The 20,773-nt window shown below is 40.5% G+C and overlaps 1 protein-coding gene across 1 annotated transcript in view; it reads left to right on the forward strand.

Annotated features, from left to right (window-relative positions):
• Positions 1 to 20,773, forward strand: part of LOC149447558 (dual oxidase 1-like) — a 219,885-nt gene that overhangs the window by 108,462 nt on the left and 90,650 nt on the right. Inside the window, exons 15-17 of the mRNA XM_089652420.1 lie at positions 11,884 to 12,021; positions 19,605 to 19,715; positions 20,134 to 20,336. Of these exons, the coding sequence (XP_089508546.1) occupies positions 11,884 to 12,021; positions 19,605 to 19,715; positions 20,134 to 20,336 (452 nt within the window). The remainder of the gene's footprint in view (positions 1 to 11,883; positions 12,022 to 19,604; positions 19,716 to 20,133; positions 20,337 to 20,773) is intronic.

Raw genomic sequence — 20,773 nt, forward strand, 5'->3', positions numbered from 1 at the left:
TGCATTGTGTGTCTGTCTGTGCCACACTAAGCATGGACAACAGAAAGAGGAGACGAGAACTGTCTGAGGACCTGAGAACCAAAATTGTGGCAAAATATCAACAATCTCAAGGTTACAAGTCCATCTCCAGAGAACTAGATTTGCCTTTGTCCACAGTGCGCAACATTATCAAGAAGTTTGCAACCCATGGCACTGTAGCTAATCTCCCTGGTCGTGGACGGATGAGGAAAATTGATGAAAGATTGCAACGCAGAATAGTCCGGATGGTGGATAAGCAGCCCCAAACATGTTCCAAAGACATTCAAGCTGTCCTGCAGGCTCAGGGAGCATCAGTGTCAGCGCGAACTATCCGTCGACATTTAAATGAAATGAAACGCTATGGCAGGAGACCCAGGAGGACCCCACTGCTGACACAGAGACATAAAAAAGCAAGACTACAGTTTGCCAAAATGTACTTGAGTAAGCCAAAAGCCTTCTGGGAAAACGTCTTGTGGACAGATGAGACCAAGATAGAGCTTTTCGGTAAAGCACATCATTCTACTGTTTACCGAAAACGGAATGAGGCCTACAAAGAACAAAACACAGTACCTACGGTAAAATATGGTGGAGGTTCAATGATGTTTTGGGGTTGTTTTGCTGCCTCTGGCACTGGGTGCCTTGACTGTGTGCAAGGCATCATGAAATCTGAGGATTACCAAAGGATTTTGGGTCGCACTGTAGGGCCCAGTGTCAGAAAGCTGGGTTTGCGTCCAAGATCCTGGGTCTTCCAGCAGGACAATGACCCCAAACATACGTCAAAAAGCACTCAGAAATGGATGGCAAAGAAGCGCTGGAGAGTTCTGAAGTGGCCAGCAATGAGCCCAGATCTAAATCCCATTGAACACCTGTGGAGAGATCTTAAAATTGCTGTTGGGAAAAGGTGTCCTTCCAATAAGAGAGACCTGGAGCTGTTTGCAAAGGAAGAGTGGTCCAAAATTCCGGGTGAGAGGTGTCAGAAGCTTATTGATGGTTATAGGAAGCGACTGATTTCAGTTATGTTTTCCAAAGGGTGTGCAACCAAATATTAAGTTAAGGGTGCCAATACTTTTGTCCAGCCCATTTTTGGGGTTTTGTGTGACATTATGTCATATTTGCTTTTCTGCCTCTGTTTTATATTTGTTCCAATACATACAAAGGGAATAAACATGTGTATAGCAAAACATGTGTTAATGCAATACCTTTTTTGTGTGAAATACTTGATTTTCAGGAAAAATATCAAGGGTGCCAACAATTTCGGCCATGACTGTATATATATATATATATATATATATATACTCAACTCTATCTATCCAATCTTTTATTTTTGGGGGTTCTGATGTTTGCCAATATTTAGGGATAAGGCTTTTAGCTGCATTTAGGTGGTGGAAAAAAATTGTATTTTTATATTGCTTTACCGAGAGCTCTGATTTATAAAATAGGCATGCCTACGGATCAATCGGTATACTAATCTTCTGAATCTCTTGTGTATACTGCGTTATCTCCCTCCAAAACTCCTGTATTTTGGGACAATCCCACCAGATATGTGCCATTGTGCCCCTACTCCAACACTGGGATGAAACCTCTGGCCTTAGTTTATGCATCACATTGGGTGTAATATACCATCTTACTAAGCACTTGTAATTTGTTTCAACTATATGCATATTTACCGCCCGTGTGTTAAACTAAACATTTTTTTTTGTTGCTCATTCAGCTTTGTTCCAAGCTCCATTTCCCACTTCTCCAAAAAATGTTGGGGTACTAGTCCCTCTATTTCAGTAAATATTCTGTATATTCTTGAGGTAATTGTAACGGAACCGACCCAGACTGCGCTTGAGTACTTCCATTAAAATACTGCTTCCCCGTCCGAACACCAACAGCAGGCACCACAGCCGACCATACAAGACTAGAGGACATCAGTCTTAACATAAACCAGGAAGCAGATTAGTTTATTTAAACACAGATACAAGATATATACACTCAGGGGGACAATCCCCCCTCCCTGCATAATGACACCGGGCGGGGCAATCTACATTTAGCAACAAGAGACACACAGGTATTCAAACTTCACACCAGCAGACAGTCCCATCAGCAGGGAGGGCTGCTGGAGACACCCCCCACTAAGCTGATACATGTGTATTAACACATACATCCCATAATAGTTTGCTCTCAAACCAGATAGACAATAGAACAATGGGATGCAGCCACATTACATTAAACAATCAACAACCTCCACCCCAATATTAGGACAGATCACCCTGTACCCCTAACAGGCACAGGGTGATTTACACATAAGAGGGATATGGGAAGCCGAGACAGGGGTCTCCGCACCTCTCCAAAGTGAGCTGGGTTCCATGGGCCCCCCACCCAAAGTGGCTCCCGTCACAAAGAACATAAAACTCTTCTATCCATAATATCTTTTAAACGTTCATTTTTACCTATTAATCATTTCCCTGAAATATTATTATTCCCTGGTGGGAAAAATCTAGTTCCTGCCAACGGAATTGACAATGAATTAAATTTTTAATCCTTCTGTTTATTTATTTCATCCCAAATCCTAAATACATTCCGTGTCAAAGTGCTTGTATCCTCATCCTAAGTGCAAAATTCCTGTGGTATCCAAATAAACTTTTCTAATGGTGCCTTACTAAGTGAACTTTCCATTCTTACCCAACTTCTCCCCTGTGTATTGTGTATCCAATCCACAATTTGTGATAGTAACACTGAATTATATCTCCTAAAATCATGGCATATTTAATCCCTTTTTTTAATTGCTGCACAAAACGTCATACTTAACTCTTGGTTTTTTATTAGTCCACACATATCTAAGTATCCTTTTTTTGAGAAGCCTAAAAAAAACCCCCGGGAGATGTATTGGAAGCATATTAAATTTATATAACACTTTTGGTATTATAATCATCTTAATTATATTTATCCGCCTTATTCAAGACAACTTTCCCATAGCAGCTTTCTTCAGTTCATTCTTTATTCATTTATTAATAGGATATAATTTGTCTGATATAGATTTTTTTTATAGCCAATGCTAGTTTTATTCCCAGATACTTTAATTCTTTTTCTCTCCATTTAAAAGTGAACTCTTTTTGTAGAATTTGTTTCTCTGCCTTTGTAATGTTTATATTGAACATGTCACTTTTCGAGGGATGAATTTTCAAATTAGTTAGCTCTCCATATTCTTTCAATTTTCACATTAAATTCGGTAATGTTAATCTGGGTTTTCTAATATAAAATAGCATATCATCTGCATATGCTGCCACATTCTGTTCGGTGTCCCCTATCCACATTTCCCTGGAAATCTAAGCTGTTTCTAACAGTTGCTAATAGTGGTTCCATAGAGATCACAAACAGCAATGGAGACAGGGGACATCCCTGTCTTGTTCCATTGTACATCCTAAAACATTTTGATAATGAACCGTTTTCCTTCACTGCAGCAGATGGATAGCTGTATAATTCTTTTATCCACTGTATCATTCTAGGGCCAATTCCTTATGTTATCAGCGTATCGAACATAAATCCCCAATCTACTCTATCAAAATCCTTTTCAAGGTCAGCTGACAGAATAATTCCCGGTTCCTCTCCTTTTTCTTTTTTTGCAGGAAAAGCAATGTTCTTAAACTGTTATCCTTTTCTTCTCTACCCAGAATGAATCCCACTTGGTCTAAGTGTATCCAATCAGACCTTAGCTCTTTCATCTTGGTGGCTAGTACCTCCGCATACAATTTAGTGCCAGTATTCAACAACGATATGGGTCTGTAACTTGTACACTGAGAGCAATCTTTCCCCTCCTTGGGAATTACTGTGATATATGCCTGTAACGATTCCTCCTGCATCTTTGTCTCTCCTCCTAGTGCGTTCATGTATGAACAAAATTTAGGAACTAGATGTTCTTTAAATGTCTTAAATATCCTACAGGAAACCCATCCAGTCCGGGGCTTTTTCCTGCAGCTGTACTCTTTAGTGCGAAGTTGACTTCTTCTATTGAGTTTGGGTTATAAAAAGCTACTAGTCTAGTTTTATCAAATCTAGGAAGGCCAGCCTCCTCCAGATAGATCTGCTTCTTCTTCTTCCTCTCCTCCTCTGGTTCCTTCTGGTGCTTCCCTTCTACTCCATATAAACCCTTATAGTACTTCTGGAATGTGTTAGCGATATCGGTAGTTGAATAAACCATTTCACCTTTTTCATTTTCTATGTTATCTATAAAGTTCCTTCATTTCTTTTCCTTCAACTTCTTCATCGGGTATTTCACTGGTTTATTCCCCCACCAGTATCTTTCCTCCAAGACCCTATTAAAAATACTCCTTGTTTCTTGTTCCAAAAAGTCCTTTAGCTCCTCTCTTTTCAATATTATCTCTTGTTGTAACTCTATAGTTATTTTCTTTTTGTATAATTTTTCCAGCTGGTGAAGTTCTTCCATTAATATCCAAATTAATTTTCCCCGTTCTTTCTTTATCTCTGCTCCTATTGCAATCAATATACCCCTAATAAAGGCTTTATGTGCTTCCCATACCGTGATGATAGAAACCTCCTCTGACTCATTTAACTTAAAATACTGGTCTATTTCCTACTTTACTCTTGTTTCTACTTTGGGGTTTTGTAGTGTAGATTCATTCAATTGCCACAGATTTATTTATTTATGTTCCCTTCCAAACTGTAGTCTCATTGTGACGGGGGCATGGTCCGATAAAAATATTACTTCAATAATAATTTTCATCAAAGACTCCAAGAGCCTATGTTCAAGTAGTATATAATCCAATCTTGAATACATCCTATGTAGGATGAAGAAAGTAGGGTCTCTTTCCTTTGGGTGTTTAACCCTCTAAGAATCCAGCAGCTGACATTGATGTTACTTTTTTTAAATGTTCTTTAGACTCCTACTTCTCTCCGGACACACGGTGAAGCATCCATCTCTGGATCCATACAAAAATTAAAATGCCCTGCCACAATCAAACTACCCCTTTTGAAGTCTGTACGTTTTGTTAATCTTTCATCCAGATATATCATCGGGTTCTTATTAGGGCAATAAATATTTACTAGTGTACACTCTCTTCCCTGCAACGTTCCTCTCAAGAATAAATATTGGCCTTCTGGGTCTAGGCAAAAAAACTAATCAAAGCATGATCCATGATCCAATTTGCTCCTGCAGGGGAAAAAATTCCTCCTGATCCCCCAAGAGGCAGTCAGATATTCCTTAGATCAACTTTACCTAACAATGTTAGTATCCAGTTATATTCTGTGTATCTAAGAAAGAATCCAGGCCTTTTTTAAAGCAATCCACTGAGCTGGCCAGAACCAATTCTTGAGGGAGTCTATTCCACATTTTCACAGCTCTCACTGTGAAGAAACCTTTTCGTGTCATAATACCAAGTTGGTAAATACATAGAGTATAGATTAATATTTGAATCCTGGGATATATGTGCCTTTTGAAGAAACACCACTTCAATAGATTGTTGGTGTATTTTCCTTAGTACCTTATGTCTTTTTGTTGGAGTATTTAATCCTTTTACATTGTATGTCATAAAGTTAACCATATTCCTCCATCTTGTTTAACTGCTCTCCTCCTAACATCCTTTGTAGGGGTAACAGTAAACAAACTTTTAGAACAAGAAGACTAGAGATGAGCGAATCGAACCAGGCGAACCGGAATTCGAGTCGAATTTCAGGAAATATTCGATTCGCGGCGAAACCGAAATTTTGCCTACTTCGGGTGCGCGAATCGAACATTTCCCGATCAGCCGGCAAAAGTGTCCCTGCAGTGAGCTCCGCTATTTCTGACAGTTCTCTGACAGAAGGAACACATGTTTAGCGGTTGAAACATTGTATCTATTAGTTTACATTTAGGATACAGATGTTTCAACCACTGTTCATGTGAAGAAGCTGTGAGAGAACTGTCAGAAATAGAGGAACTCTGCACATACACTTTTTGCCGGCTTGGAATTATTCTTCTTTTCATCCTACTTCTTCTTCTTCTTCATCTTCATCCTCAGAAGAAGAGGATGAGGATGAGGATGAAGAAGAAGAAGAAGAAGTAGGATGAAAAGAAGAATAATTCCAAGCCGGCAAAAAGTGTATGTGCAGAGTTCCTCTATTTCTGACAGTTCTCTCACAGCTTCTTCACATGTACAGCGGTTGAAACATCTGTATCCTAAATGGAAACTAATAGATACAATTTGTATCTATTAGTTTCCATTTAGGATACAGATGTTTCAACCGCTGTACATGTGAAGAAGCTGTGAGAGAACTGTCAGAAATAGAGGAACTCTGCACATACACTTTTTGCCGGCTTGGAATTATTCTTCTTTTCATCCTACTTCTTCTTCTTCTTCTTCATCCTCATCCTCATCCTCTTCTTCTGAGGATGAGGATGAGGATGAAGAAGAAGAAGAAGCAGTAGGATGAAAATAAGAATAATTCCAAGCCGGCAAAAAGTGTATGTGCAGAGTTCCTCTATTCTGCAGATACACTTAGAGGAGCTCTGCACATACACTTTTTGCCTGTTTGGAATTAATCTTATTTTCATCCTACTTCTTCTTCTTCTTCTTCTTCTTCTTCTTCTTTATCCTCATCCTCAGAAGAAGAAGAAGAGGATGAAGAAGAAGAAGAAGAAGTAGGATGAAAATAAGAATAATTGCAAGCCGGCAAAAAGTGTATGTGCAGAGTTCCTCTATTCTGCAGATACACTTAGAGGAGCTCTGCACATACACTTTTTGCCGGCTTGGAATTAATCTTATTTTCATCCTACTTCTTCTTCTTCTTCTTCTTCTTCATCCTCATCCTCATCCTCAGAAGAAGAAGAAGAGGATGAGGATGAGGATGAAGAAGAAGAAGAAGAAGAAGTAGGATGAAAATAAGAATAATTCCAAGCCGGCAAAAAGTGTATGTGCAGAGCTCCTCTAAGTGTATCTGCAGAGCTCCTCTAAGTGTATCTGCAGAATAGAGGAACTCTGCACATACACTTTTTGCCGGAAACCGCTGTATGGAGGGAATGTCATGGAACTGTCAGAAATAGACTATTAATGACAGTTCTGGGACTGTCCTTCCATAGAGCGGTTGAAACATTGTATGTATTTGTTTCCATAAATGGATCCATTTATGGAAACAAATACATACAATGTTTCAACCGCTGTATGGAAGGACAGTCCCAGAACTGTCATTAATAGTCTATTTCTGACAGTTCTATGACATTCCCTCCATACAGCGGTTGAAACAGCTGTATGGAGTGAATGTCCCAGAACTGTCAGAAATAGACTATTTATGACAGTTCTGGGACATTCACTCCATACAGCGGTTGAAACATTGTATCTATTTTTTTCCATAAATGACATTCTGCAGATACACTTAGAGGAGCGCTGCAGATACACTTTTTGCCGGCTTGGAATTATTCTTATTTTCATCCTACTTCTTCTTTTTCTTCTTATGAGGATGAGGATGAAGAAGAAGAAGTAGGATGAAAATAAGATTAATTCCAAGCCGGCAAAAAGTGTATCTGCAGCGCTCCTCTAAGTGTATTTGCAGAATGTCATTTATGGAAAAAAATAGATACAATGTTTCAACCGCTGTATGGAAGGACAGTCCCAGAACTGTCATAAATAGTCTATTTCTGACAGTTCTGGGACATTCACTCCATACAGCTGTTTCAACCGCTGTATGGAGGGAATGTCATAGAACTGTCAGAAATAGACTATTAATGACAGTTCTGGGACTGTCCTTCCATACAGCGGTTGAAACATTGTATGTATTTGTTTCCATAAATGGATCCATTTATGGAAACAAATACATACAATGTTTCAACCGCTGTATGGAAGGACAGTCCCAGAACTGTCATTAATAGTCTATTTCTGACAGTTCTATGACATTCCCTCCATACAGCGGTTGAAACAGCTGTATGGAGTGAATGTCCCAGAACTGTCGGAAATAGACTATTTATGACAGTTCTGGGACTGTCCTTCCATACAGCGGTTGAAACATTGTATCTATTTTTTTCCATAAATGACATTCTGCAAATACACTTAGAGGAGCGCTGCAGATACACTTTTTGCCGGCTTGGAATTAATCTTATTTTCATCCTACTTCTTCTTCTTCATCCTCATCCTCATAAGAAGAAAAAGAAGAAGTAGGATGAAAATAAGAATAATTCCAAGCCGGCAAAAAGTGTATCTGCAGCGCTCCTCTAAGTGTATCTGCAGAATGTCATTTATGGAAAAAAATAGATACAATGTTTCAACCGCTGTATGGAGTGAATGTCCCAGAACTGTCATAAATAGTCTATTTCTGACAGTTCTGGGACATTCACTCCATACAGCTGTTTCAACCGCTGTATGGAGGGAATGTCATAGAACTGTCAGAAATAGACTATTTATGACAGTTCTGGGACTGTCCTTCCATACAGCGGTTGAAACATTGTATGTATTTGTTTCCATAAATGGATCCATTTATGGAAACAAATACACAGAACTGTCCTTCTTCTCATCCTTCTTCTTCTCATCCTTCTTCTCATCCTTCTTCTCATCCTTCTCCTTCTTCTCATCCTTCTCCTTCTTCTCATCCTTCTCCTTCTCCTTCTTCTCATCCTTCTCCTTCTCCTTCTTCTCATCCTTCTCCTTCTTCTCATCCTTCTCCTTCTCCTTCTTCTCATCCTTCTCCTTCTCCTTCTTCTCATCCTTCTCCTTCTCCTTCTTCTCATCCTTCTCCTTCTCCTTCTTCTCATCCTTCTCCTTCTCCTTCTTCTCATCCTTCTCCTTCTCCATCTTCTCATCCTTCTCCTTCTTCTCATCCTTCTCCTTCTTCTCATCCTTCTCCTTCTCCATCTTCTCATCCTTCTCCTTTTCCTTCTTCTCATCCTTCTCCTTCTGCTTCTCCTTCTCCTTCTCCTTCTTCTCATCCTTCTCCTTCTTCTCATCCTTCTCCTTCTCCTTCTTCTCATCCTTCTCCTTCTTCTCATCCTTCTCCTTCTTCTCATCCTTCTCCTTCTTCTCATCCTTCTCCTTCTCCTCATCCTTCTCCTTCTTCTCATCCTTCTCCTTCTCCTTCTTCTCATCCTTCTCCTTCTCCTTCTTCTCATCCTTCTCCTTCTCCATCTTCTCATCCTTCTCCTTCTCCTTCTTCTCATCCTTCTCCTTCTTCTCATCCTTCTCCTTCTCCTTCTTCTCATCCTTCTCCTTCTTCTCATCCTTCTCCTTCTCCTCATCCTTCTCCTTCTTCTCATCCTTCTCCTTCTCCTTCTTCTCATCCTTCTCCTTCTCCTTCTTCTCATCCTTCTCCTTCTCCTTCTTCTCATCCTTCTCCTTCTTCTCATCCTTCTCCTTCTCCTTCTCTTTCCTCATCTCCAAGGGCATTTAAATTAAAGGTACAGTGTTCTGCACTAATTTAAAGGCTCTCTGAAGCCTAGAAACCCTTTTTATAAGTCATCTTCGTAGCGAAGAAATTCGCATCGAATTGAATTTCACACTGGAATTCGCCGAATCAGCCGAATCGAATTTTTGAGAAATTCGCTCATCTCTAAAGAAGACCTACCCTTTTTTTATGATTATGTACAGTATATCTAAGGTATCAGATTTTAATGTAGTAGAAATACATAGCCCCTTTCTTGCTCCATATCTATAAACAGAGACATCAAGTAATACACGTATCATCTATACATTAAGACCAGACCTATTCTGACTCTGACTCTTTTTGTTTACATGTAAAAATAATTTTTTTATGCTAGAAAATTACTTAGAAGCCCAAAACATTATATATTTTGTAAGCAGAGGCCCTCTAGAATAAAACGGTTGGTGTTGATATTTTTATGTCATGCACTATTTGCGAAGTGGTTTTTCAAACACAAATTCTTTGGAAAAAATACACTATAATTTTAGTGCACACAAACACAATATAATGCCCATTTTTTTAAAATTTAAAAGATGATGTTAAACTACATAAAAAGATACCAAATATGTCATGCTTTAAAATTGCGATGTCCATGGAATGGTGTCAAACTACATAAACTAATTTATCTATAGGCGAAGCTTTAAAATCCTTTATAGGTTATCACTTTAGATTTACACAGGAGGTCTAATGCTAGAATTATTGCTCTCGATCTGACATTTATGGTGACATTTCATATGTGTGGTGTGATTGCTGTTTACATATGCGTGTGGGACCAACACCTGCATTTGCTTTTGTGTGCGAGCACAGGGGGATGGGACACTTTAAATTTAAAAAAAAAGTATTACTTATTAGACCCCAAATCTCTCCTCTGTCCTTAACAGATTCAATTTGAGTTGATGCTTTTCACAAGCCAGCAATGGCTTGTTTACATTTGGCGAAACTGTAAGTGACAAAATACTTGTCACTTCTGGTTTCTAAGACCATAGAGATGATAGGGGACATTCAAATTTTCGATCATCTCTATGGTCAGTCTATGGCATTTCCGGCTGCAGGTCTAGGCTTCCCAGTGGGATGAGAGTGTTCAGGGAGGGGGGGAATACCAATACCGTTTGGTATTCACCTAAACATGGATATACCAACAAAAACTACAGTATTTAGGACTTTTTAGGCATTATCATCACATGAAAATATATGGTTATAAAATTGCTAAAGTTTTATTGTTTATTGCTGAAAATAAACATAAATACATCAAGGCTGACATTTCACAACCTATTTTCACCAAGTTTTATGTATGTCCACTTCATATTACCACAAAACAGTTTTGCAGATAAATAAAATGATTAATACATGTGTGGGATTGTCATTTCAAGAAACAAGTATTCTTCAGGAGCTGGAGTAAAGCTAAATTATTGGTAACCCAAGATAACTATCAGCCAAAAATTCATAAGTAAAAACAGTCCCAAGTGTGATGGTCCGCACATCCATTCAGGCAACCATCTAGGTAAACGCATGCCCACAACAGAGATACACATGTTAAAAATGGTCTGCTTTGAAATGTAGGAAGTTATAGGCCTCCACAACAATCAAGCAAGTAACTTGCATGAATATTTTTAGCTTCCAAGTGCATTACTTTACATCTTTCAAAGATAACCTCATCTGCCATCTAACTGCCCATCCTTCTATTTTGAATAGGTCCTCTTGTAAAGTTGCTATATCCTGATATTATTGCTCTGCATGGCTTTATATAATCAGCAAACATGGATTGAACTATTTTTTTAACCTCTATATCGCTATGAACAAGTTAAACAGAAGTGGTCCCAGGTTAAAGCTCGGAGGTACCCATTCACAACACTAGACCATTCAGAAAATAGGCCATTTATCACTACTGTCTGAACATGATCCTGTGACCAGTTTTCTATCCAGGTACATATGACCTCATCAGTGCCAAAAGACTTTATATGGAAAACTAAGCATTTACAAGGTGCTATATCAAATTCCTTAATTAAATCTAATTAACAGACCATCCTCTATCCAAATTGCAGTTTACTTCCTCATAGGATGTTAAAAGGTTGGTCTGGCAAGAACAGTCTTTATATACCCATTTTAATTACAGCTAATGATACTACTTTCATCAACAAATTCTTGGATATGGTACCTTCCTTTTCCCTCCAATAGTTTACATACTATCAATGTTAGGCTGAATGGTCTTTTGTTTCCAGATATAAATCTTGGACCTTTTTTGACTCGTTATCAGGTTTGCTTTTTGACAATCCCCTGGTACCATTTCAGTCAGTAGGCTGTCCTTAAAAATGAGAATAAATGGTCTGAGTATAACAGGGCTACGTTCTTTGAGAACTTTTGGGAGTAAGTAATTTGGTCCTGGTGATTTATTCACAATAAGGAGGACTTACACTAGTTCATATACAGTATGTTGGACTAACATTATTCCACAATTTTCAAAAAACATTTTTTTTTATTTCTTAGGTGATCCATGTCCTCAGCCAGAACAGATATCATCTGAAAAACTTGCCCCCTGTGCTCCTTTGACTGTTACAGACTACTTTGAAGGCTGCATATTTGGATACAGTGCCCTTATTGTGACCATTTGCTCTTTTCCCTTAGGTTTGTATAACTTACAACAATTATCAAACAAAAATTAACAAAAGTGATCAGTTCACCTATGAAAAGTACTTAGTGGTCAGTGCTTTACAACTTTTATTAACCACTTGCTGCCCATGCAAAATATTACTTAGAACCTCCAAATATTATATATTTTTTAAAAGCAAAGGTCCTGGAGAATGAAATGGTAATTGCTGCCATTTCTTATGTTGAACAATAGTTAAAAAAAAGTACTTAAATGCTTTTTAATGCACACAAATACAATAAAATACCCATTTTTGGTAAAATACAAACGATGATGTTGCGCTGAGTAAATAGATACCAAACATGTATACACATTTAAAATTTTGCACACCCATTAAATGACAACAAACTAGGGTACCTAATATTCTCCAGGTGTCACCTTAAAAGGCTTTTCAGATTATCACGTTAGAATTAAACATGAGCTTCGGCACTAGAATTGTTGTTTTCACTCTAACATTTGAGGTGATACTGTACCTCACTGCGATCACTGTGTACATATGCTTGCTGGACCTATGTGTGTGTTTGCATTTGCGTTTGTGAGCAGATGGGGATGGGGTGCATTTAATTTTTGTATTTTGTTTTTTTAATGTACTTTTTTACACTTTTCCTTTATTTTTTTTTAACAACATCCCTTCTCATTGCGTGGGCAGTGGTAGTGGCCAGTAAACATAGAACTGAAACCAGAAGTGACATATTACATGTTGTTCTGGCTTCATTCAGCGCAGAGGTGGGGGAAGAACTTATTTTTCTCCTGCTCCTCTGTTCTCAGCTGATCCAAGTGCTTGCAGGTGGCCCGGCTTCATCAGCCTGGGAACTGTGGCGGGTGTGGAGGCCCCCTTTGAAGCCCTAAAAAAGAGATCACTTTTACAGTAGAGCTTATCGCTGGCTGAATATATATATTGTGATAGTGTGGTGATCAGTCACCCAGGATTCTCAACAAGGCAGGTTGAGGGGCTCCAGGGTAAATGTTTGATACGGAGGAAAGTGGCTTTTCAGTCTCCTTTGTTTGTAAGGTCTGTTTTGGGATCTGGAATCGGGAGATTTCAAAGAGATCTGGGAGGGATGAAATCTCCAATCCTGGGACCAGGTTTTGGGATAGGCCAGGAGACTGATGGCACAGGTGTGTGCAGGCCTTTAGAGAGAGTCAGGACCAGGGTTCTGGGCTCCACCCCGGCAGCTAGGAGTCAGCAGGGCTCCACCCCGGCAGCTAGGAGTCAGGAGGGCTCCATGTGGAAGACAGGAGTCAGGTGGGCTTCACCTAGGAGAGGTGGAAGCCAAAAGCAGCAAGGGGCTGTTAGAGACTAGCTGTGTGCTAGTGGCCATAATTCTTGAAGAAGTCTGCAGGAGACAGACATCAAGCTGTGTGTAAGCCAGGAGGCTGAATCTTTGTTTGATGGTGGATACCCCTGTGTGGGAAGCATTATGTTTGACCTTTCATTTAAATAAAAGTGGGCTAAAAAGGCCCTGAAAAAGAAAGCGAGTTGCTGTGTGCTTAAACAAGAAAAGCTCTACCAGTTGAAGCGAGTTCCCACATATGGTGGAGGATGCAGTGGGCAGAATTGGAGATCCCGGCAATTGAAGTAAGTTCATTTGCTATATGAACTGTGTTCGTGCAGACTTATGCACCAATCTGTGTGTGCAGGTGAGGAGAACCTGCTAAAGAAAAGGACTTTGCCTTTAAGAGACAGTGTTCCATAGTGTTGCTGAACTGTGTAACACTGCTGTGTGCATGACTGCAAAGATGGGGTGGTCAAAACAAAAAAAGGAAGCAATGTTTGCTGAAGCGAGAGATAGAGCCCTGTGGCTAGGGGGTTATATACCGCATGCCCCAGCCAAGCCGGGAAATTTAAATGTGGGTGAGTCTGCTGTGGACTGGTGCAAGCGGCACCTGGCAGCATTGAACCAACCGAAAGAGGAAAGCAAGCCAACCTTCAGTGCAAGGAGAGAGCTGCAGGATGTCCGTACCTGGGAGAGGGGTGTTGTCGCCCCTGGCAACGCTGCTGCAGTTAAACCAGTAGCTGTTGTGAAAAATGTGAATGTGTCATGGCTTGAAAGAGGGTCCAGCAGAGAGAAGCCCAAGCTATGTGCAAGGAGAGGGGCTGACCAGAGGTCAGGACCAAGAGTGAAGGCCCATAGCAACACAGAGGAGGCCAGTCGGGCTGTCTGTGTACAGGGGGCTATGTCGTACAAGGATCAGGGCAAGTGGCATCAAGAGGAGCCAATACAGCGTGTTAGCCAGCGAAGTTCTGCTTGGAGAGTGCAATCTCCCATGGCGACCAGAGAAAAAATATTGCCTGGAAGGAGGAGCTGCATTGGAGATGTGGCTCAGTATCCCAATAAAGAGAAATGTAGAAATATACCCTGTGTGGAATGTGGTCAGTGGGGACATGGGATCTTTTCCTGTCCCAGACTCTGGAATACCGTTGATACTGCGCAAATATCTACAACTGCAAGCCCAGATTCTTGTTTTAAAATGTCGGCAACCACCTCTGGCAACAGGGAGGAAGTTTCTGTTGGGCCTGCAGGGGGTGCCAGAGAGTCCATGGAGCCTATGGGGGCATCTGTTACTTCACCTTGGGGCAAGGGAAAAGTTGCCAAGGAAAGTGCAGTTGAGGATGCGTTTATGAGACGACGCACTCAAATGAAGATGGTGACACCTACTACTGTGGTGGGTAAGACTGTGTGTGATAAAACCATGGCTGGGACTGTCATGTTGAGAAGGACTGGTTATGAGACTGTCCATTCTGATGTAGGGGTGACCCCAGTTAGTTGGGCCACTGAATGCGCTTTTGAGAATGACTTTTCCCTGTGCAGTGCCTTGTACAGTGGGGAGTTAGGGGTTAAAGTAAAACCTGTGCATGGTTCTCAAAAAGCAAGTGATGTCACTAATGTGTGCCAGTCACAGGTTGGCAGTAGGCTAGTACAGCCCACAAGAGCTACAAATGCTAATGTTGATGAGAAATGTACTGCTGTTGGGAAAACCATGAGCTCTTGCAGTTCAAAATCTGTAATTAAAGATGGGTCATTTCTCGTAGCAACTGGTGGTAAGACAGCACAGGTGTCCTTAGACATCTCCAGGGGTTTCCGTGTATTGGAGCCGGAGGTTGCCCTGGACAACTGCAATGTCACTCTGGTGGAGCAGAGTGGAACTGCACCTTGTCATAGTAGTGTGTTGGTGCAGTCTAACAATACTGAAAGTGTTCAGGTGAACAGCGGGTTAATGCAGCCTGGGAAAAATGCAAATGTGTGTGTAATTCAGGAAGTATCACCAGAGCAAAGTGGTGGATGTGAGGTATTGCAACCTGCAGTGGGAAAACAGGTGTTACCCAAGTCTGACATGATCCAGAGTGATTTGTGCAATGGATCTACAACTAAGCCCAGCTATTCTTATGTGTCTCCTTTGGCGGATGGTTCGGTGCTGAGGAGCACTGGTGAATTGAGCACATATACAATGGACTGGGTTAGTTGGGGTAAAAGGCTAATCTCGTTGTTAGATGAGGCTTTTATGCAAAATAAGGTGGACACGGTTTCTGCTGTGCCAGCAGGAGGATCTATAGAACAACCTATAGATAAGGGTGTGCATACAGCAGAGACTTTGTCTGTGACCCACAAAAGTGATGTTGGCATGGAGTGTCAAAATGATGTCACTGGGAATGATCAGGGGCAGCTTGTGGATGCTGAGTCTGAGATGTTGAGAGTGAGCCGAGCACATGGCAGCGCTCTGGTAGAGCACCAGGCTGTGGTTATCTCCAGTTTGGAGGAGGTCCCTTTAAAAATTTCAACTTCTCAAGTCTCCGCAGGTGAGTCTCTCAGCGTTCCCAGTGCCCTAAATATGGTCAGGAAGGTCTTGGGTATAGAGTCAAGTGGTTGGGTTGTAACCAAAGTATTAAAGGATATGCTTGAACTTTGGAATGTACAACCAATGTATATTGAGGTGTCTCCTCCACAGTCAGATGGTCTGGTACTGCGGAGTACCACTAGGTGGAGCACCAAATGGCTGGCTGTACATATCAAACGGGAACAAGAAAGTGGTTTATTTCAGAATTTGTTGATGGTGTTAAAAGTTGTATCAGGGTATGCTGCTGGACTACCTGTCAATGTATTTGAGAGAAGTTTTGGAGAAATGAAAAATGAGTCAAAGGTTTCACCTCCTAACAGCCAGGTGGGAAGCATTTCTGCTGCTATGGTCCAGGATGGTGCTGGTCAGTTGTCAGTGAAGGGCGTGTTGACTGCACCAGTGGACAAACCACATGAGATGGAAGGGCTGAGCATGGACCAGAGAACAGCAGAGATCCTGACCAGGGCTCAAACGGATGTGCATCAAGAAATCAGGGTCATTGGGCCAAAAAGAGGTTTATGTAGCAGGTCTGATAAGACACCTGAAATACAGGGAGAAATGGTATGTGAAAACTGGCAAAATGGATCAAAAAAGAGGTCATCTGTACAGGGTTTGGATACATATCCAAGTGGTGTAGGAAAAGCTAAAATGGTTGGACAGCTGCCTGCAGAGTGCATGACACCAGGTGAAGTGGCATTTTGTGAGGTTCACGTGGGTGATGGCTGCCCTATGGTGGGTGTACCCTCTACAGACACTGTCCGAACAAATGCTGGAAAAGATATTGAAAGGTGTAATATTGACTGGAATATAACCATTCATGGTAAACTGAATGCTGTGGTAATGAGTCATGCAGGTTTGATAGATAGAGGTACAAGAAATCAGGGGGGTGGTCCTGGTACAAATACAGTAGAAATAGTTCCCCTGCAGCCTTGGGACAGTAATACTGAGAGCGGTATTAGGAAACCTTGGAACCTGAAGCAAAGGGGCAGAAAGGTCAATAGAAAGGCCAGGGGGACCCCGTTAAGATCTCAGGAGAGAAAGTGGTTATGGAAATGCACCCGGAAAAAGAATAGGGAAGGTCTGAGTAGAGCCCATAGCAGAGTGACAATGGGGCTTGGGGAGAGACACCAAAGGAGTCATTGGGTAGAGTTCCCCTTTAAGAAAGGTATGGTCAGACCAGATTGGACCCCTGTAAGTGAGAGCTGGCACAGAGGTGCCAGAAGAGATAAGTTGTGTGTTCTGCCCCCTACGGGATCAAAACAAAGGGGGGGGATATGTGATAGTGTGGTGATCAGTCACCCAGGATTCTCAACAAGGCAGGTTGAGGGGCTCCAGGGTAAATGTTTGATACGGAGGAAAGTGGCTTTTCACTCTCCTTTGTTTGTAAGGTCTGTTTTGGGATCTGGAGTCGGGAGATTTCAAAGAGATCTGGGAGGGATGAAATCTCCAATCCTGGGACCAGGTTTTGGGATAGGTCAGGAGACTGATGGCACAGGTGTGTGCAGGCCTTTAGAGAGATTCAGGACCAGGGTTCTGGGCTCCACCCCGGCAGCTAGGAGTCAGCAGGGCTCCACCCCGGCAGCTAGGAGTCAGGAGGGCTCCATGTGGAAGACAGGAGTCAGGTGGGCTTCACCTAGGAGAGGTTGAAGGCAAAAGCAGCAAGGGGCTGTTAGAGACTAGCTGTGTGCTAGTGGCCATAATTCTTGAAGAAGTCTGCAGGAGACAGACATCAAGCTGTGTGTAAGCCAGGAGGCTGAATCTTTGTTTGATGGTGGATACCGCTGTGTGGGAAGCATTATGTTTGACCTTTCATTTAAATAAAAGTGGGCTAAAAAGGCCCTGAAAAAGAAAGCGAGTTGCTGTGTGCTTAAACAAGAAAAGCTCTACCAGTTGAAGCGAGTTCCCACAATATATATATATATATATATATACACATATACAGTTGTGTTCAAAATAATAGTAGTGTGTTGAAAAAAGTGAATAAAGCTCAAAATCTTTCTAATAGCTTTTATTTCCATACACACAAATGCATTGGGAACACTACACATTCTATTCCAAATCAAAACATGAAGAAAAATACATCAAATTTGTGTTGTTCCTCTAAAAAAATTGAAGAAAAGTGAATATTAGACTGTTCAAAAAAATAGCAGTGTTTGTATTCTTCTTTACAAACTCAAACATTCACTATATAAACTGAAAAATGTTTGAAGATTTTGCTTTCCTTTGAATCACTTAATTAATATTTAGTTGTATAAGCACTGTTTCTGAGAACTGCTGTACATCTGTGTTGCATGGAGTCAACCAACTTCTGGCACCTGTGAACAGGTATTCCAGCCCAGGATGGAATTCTATTTTTCTATTGGATTAAGATCCGGGGATTGGGCTGGCCACTCCATAACATCAATCTTGTTGGTCTGGAACCAAGATGTTGCACATTTACTGGTGTGTTTGGGGTCGTTGTCTTGTTGGAACACCCATTTCAAGGGCATTTCCTCTTCAGCATAAGGCAGCATGACCTCTTCAAGTATTCTGATGTATTCAAACTGATCCATGATCCCTGGTATGCGATAAATAGGCCCAACACCGTAGTATGAGAAACATCCCCATATCATGATGCTTGCGCAATCATGCTTCACGGTCTTCACAGTGTACAGTGGCTTGAATTCAGTGTTTGGGGGTCGTCTGACAAACTGTCTCCGGCCACTAGACCGAAAAAGAACAATCTTACTTTCATCAGTCCACAAAATGTTGCGCCATTTCTCTTTAGGCCAGTCAATGTGCTCTTTGGCAAATTATAACCTCTTCAGCAAATGTCTTTTTTTCAACAGTGGGACTTTGTGGGGGCTTCTTGCAGATAGCTTGGCTTCACATAGGCGTCTTCTAATTGTAACAGTACTCACAGGTAACTTTAGACCTTCTTTGATCTTCCTTGAGCTGATTGTTGGCTGAGTCCTTGCCATTTTGGCTATTCTTCTATCCATTCCAATGGTAGTTTTTCGCTTTCTTCCACGTCTTTCAGGTTTTGGTTGCCATTTTAAAGCATTTGCGATAATTTTAGCTGAGCAGCCTATCATTTTCTGCACTTCTTTATGTTTTCCCCTCTCCAATCAATGTTTTAATCAAGGTACGCTGTTCTTCTGAACAATGTCTGGAACGACCCATTTTCCTGAGAATTTCAGAGAGAAATGCACTGTAACCAGCATGTACAATATTTGCTGCCTTCCTTCCTTAAACAAGGGCAATAATTGCCACCTGTTTTTCAAAGAATGAATGACCTCACTAATAGAACTCCACACTGCTATTATTTTGAACATGCCCTTTCAATTAGTGTTTCAATTACACAGAATCAGCAGCATGCATATCATGACTGTTGGGTCTGTTGGATTTCTATTACTCTACTACACCTGCTAGTAAATTATTTGCCATGTAGAAATATCATTTCTACCAAAAACAGTGATTGATCAGGTTAGTGATGTCTGACTACTATTATTTTGAACACAACTGTATAAATATATAGATATATATATATATACACACACACACCGTACAGGCTGGAAGCATATGTAAATCCAAGAAAGATTTTTTTATCCAATCAGCCTACCAACCCTTTAATGTAGTAGCAACATTTCTTTAATCACTTTTTTCTTTAATTTTACTAATATTTTGAATTTTATTAGTTTTGAGTTCTTCTTAGTTTAACACTGCTTTCTTTGTTTTATCTCAGTAAGCTTCTTTATTGCCTGGATAGTTGCTCACTCTCGAAAGAGGAACTTTAAAAAAATCAAACGTAAACAAGCAAGTATTAAGAAGGTACTATCAGCTGAAGGGTCTACAGGTAATTGTTATTTTATACATAAACATTTATTTGTGCAATGTACAGCATATACCGTACTATTAATGTGTCTACATTTTTCCTATTCTATTTTTTAAAACAAGTTAAAAAGTGCAGATAGATCAATTCAGAATTTATTAGAACTAACCATACTTTGCTAACTATTAATAGAGAACTTTTACAATGTTCTACAAAATGTTAAATTGTATACTGAAATGTAGCATGAACTATTTAGCTTTCACTTGAATTTTGTTGATTTTTTTCTACTGTTGTTAACTACCCTGTATATTGGGCTATAGTAATTTTTAATCTCATAAAAACCAAATACATTTGCATATACATAATTGTATGCCTGTTTTATTCATATGCTATTCTGATGATGTATGGTATTTAACATTATTAATGGAGATATCCTTTTAAGCTCAAGAGTGGCAAGGACCAAAAGAACCTTTGTGCACTGTTCTCTTACAAATCCATCCAAATCAAGTGATGAAAATTTTGGACAGTCGGAGCACAGTGATTCGTACCATTGCCATACCAAGCCATAAAAGGTTTAATGTCATTCAATCTAATAATCATGGGTGCAGAACTTTGCTGGTCAAGGTGCCCAATGAGTATGATGTGGTAAGTATGCTGTCATTTGATATTTTAATGATTAATATTTTTTAATTAATCAATAAGCAATGATTATTATTAGAGATGAGCGAATCGAACATGGCGAAGTGGAATTCTTTTCGAAGTTCAGGAAAAATTCGATTCGCACCGAATCCGAAAATTAGCAAACTTCGGATGCACGAATCGAATTTTCCCAAAAATGGCGGCGACATGTGTGGCGACGGAGCGGGGATCTCTGGGAAGGCGCGCAGACAAGGTGCGCTGACCCATAATGCATTCATTCATGACATGTGATCGCATTAGCCAATCAGCAGCCAGCCAGCCAGCACTGTGTAATGGTGGAGCTATAAATTGCGGCCATATTACAATTTTCCATTAGCCTCCGGTCATTCAAGAGAGACAGACCTGTCTGTATTAGGGACAGAGTTAGGGCCAGAGAGACTTTA

Source organism: Staurois parvus, unplaced genomic scaffold (genome assembly GCF_062004578.1).
Source record: "Staurois parvus isolate SC_StPar_1 unplaced genomic scaffold, SC_StPar_1.0 ptg000682l, whole genome shotgun sequence".
NCBI lineage: Eukaryota > Metazoa > Chordata > Amphibia > Anura > Ranidae > Staurois > Staurois parvus.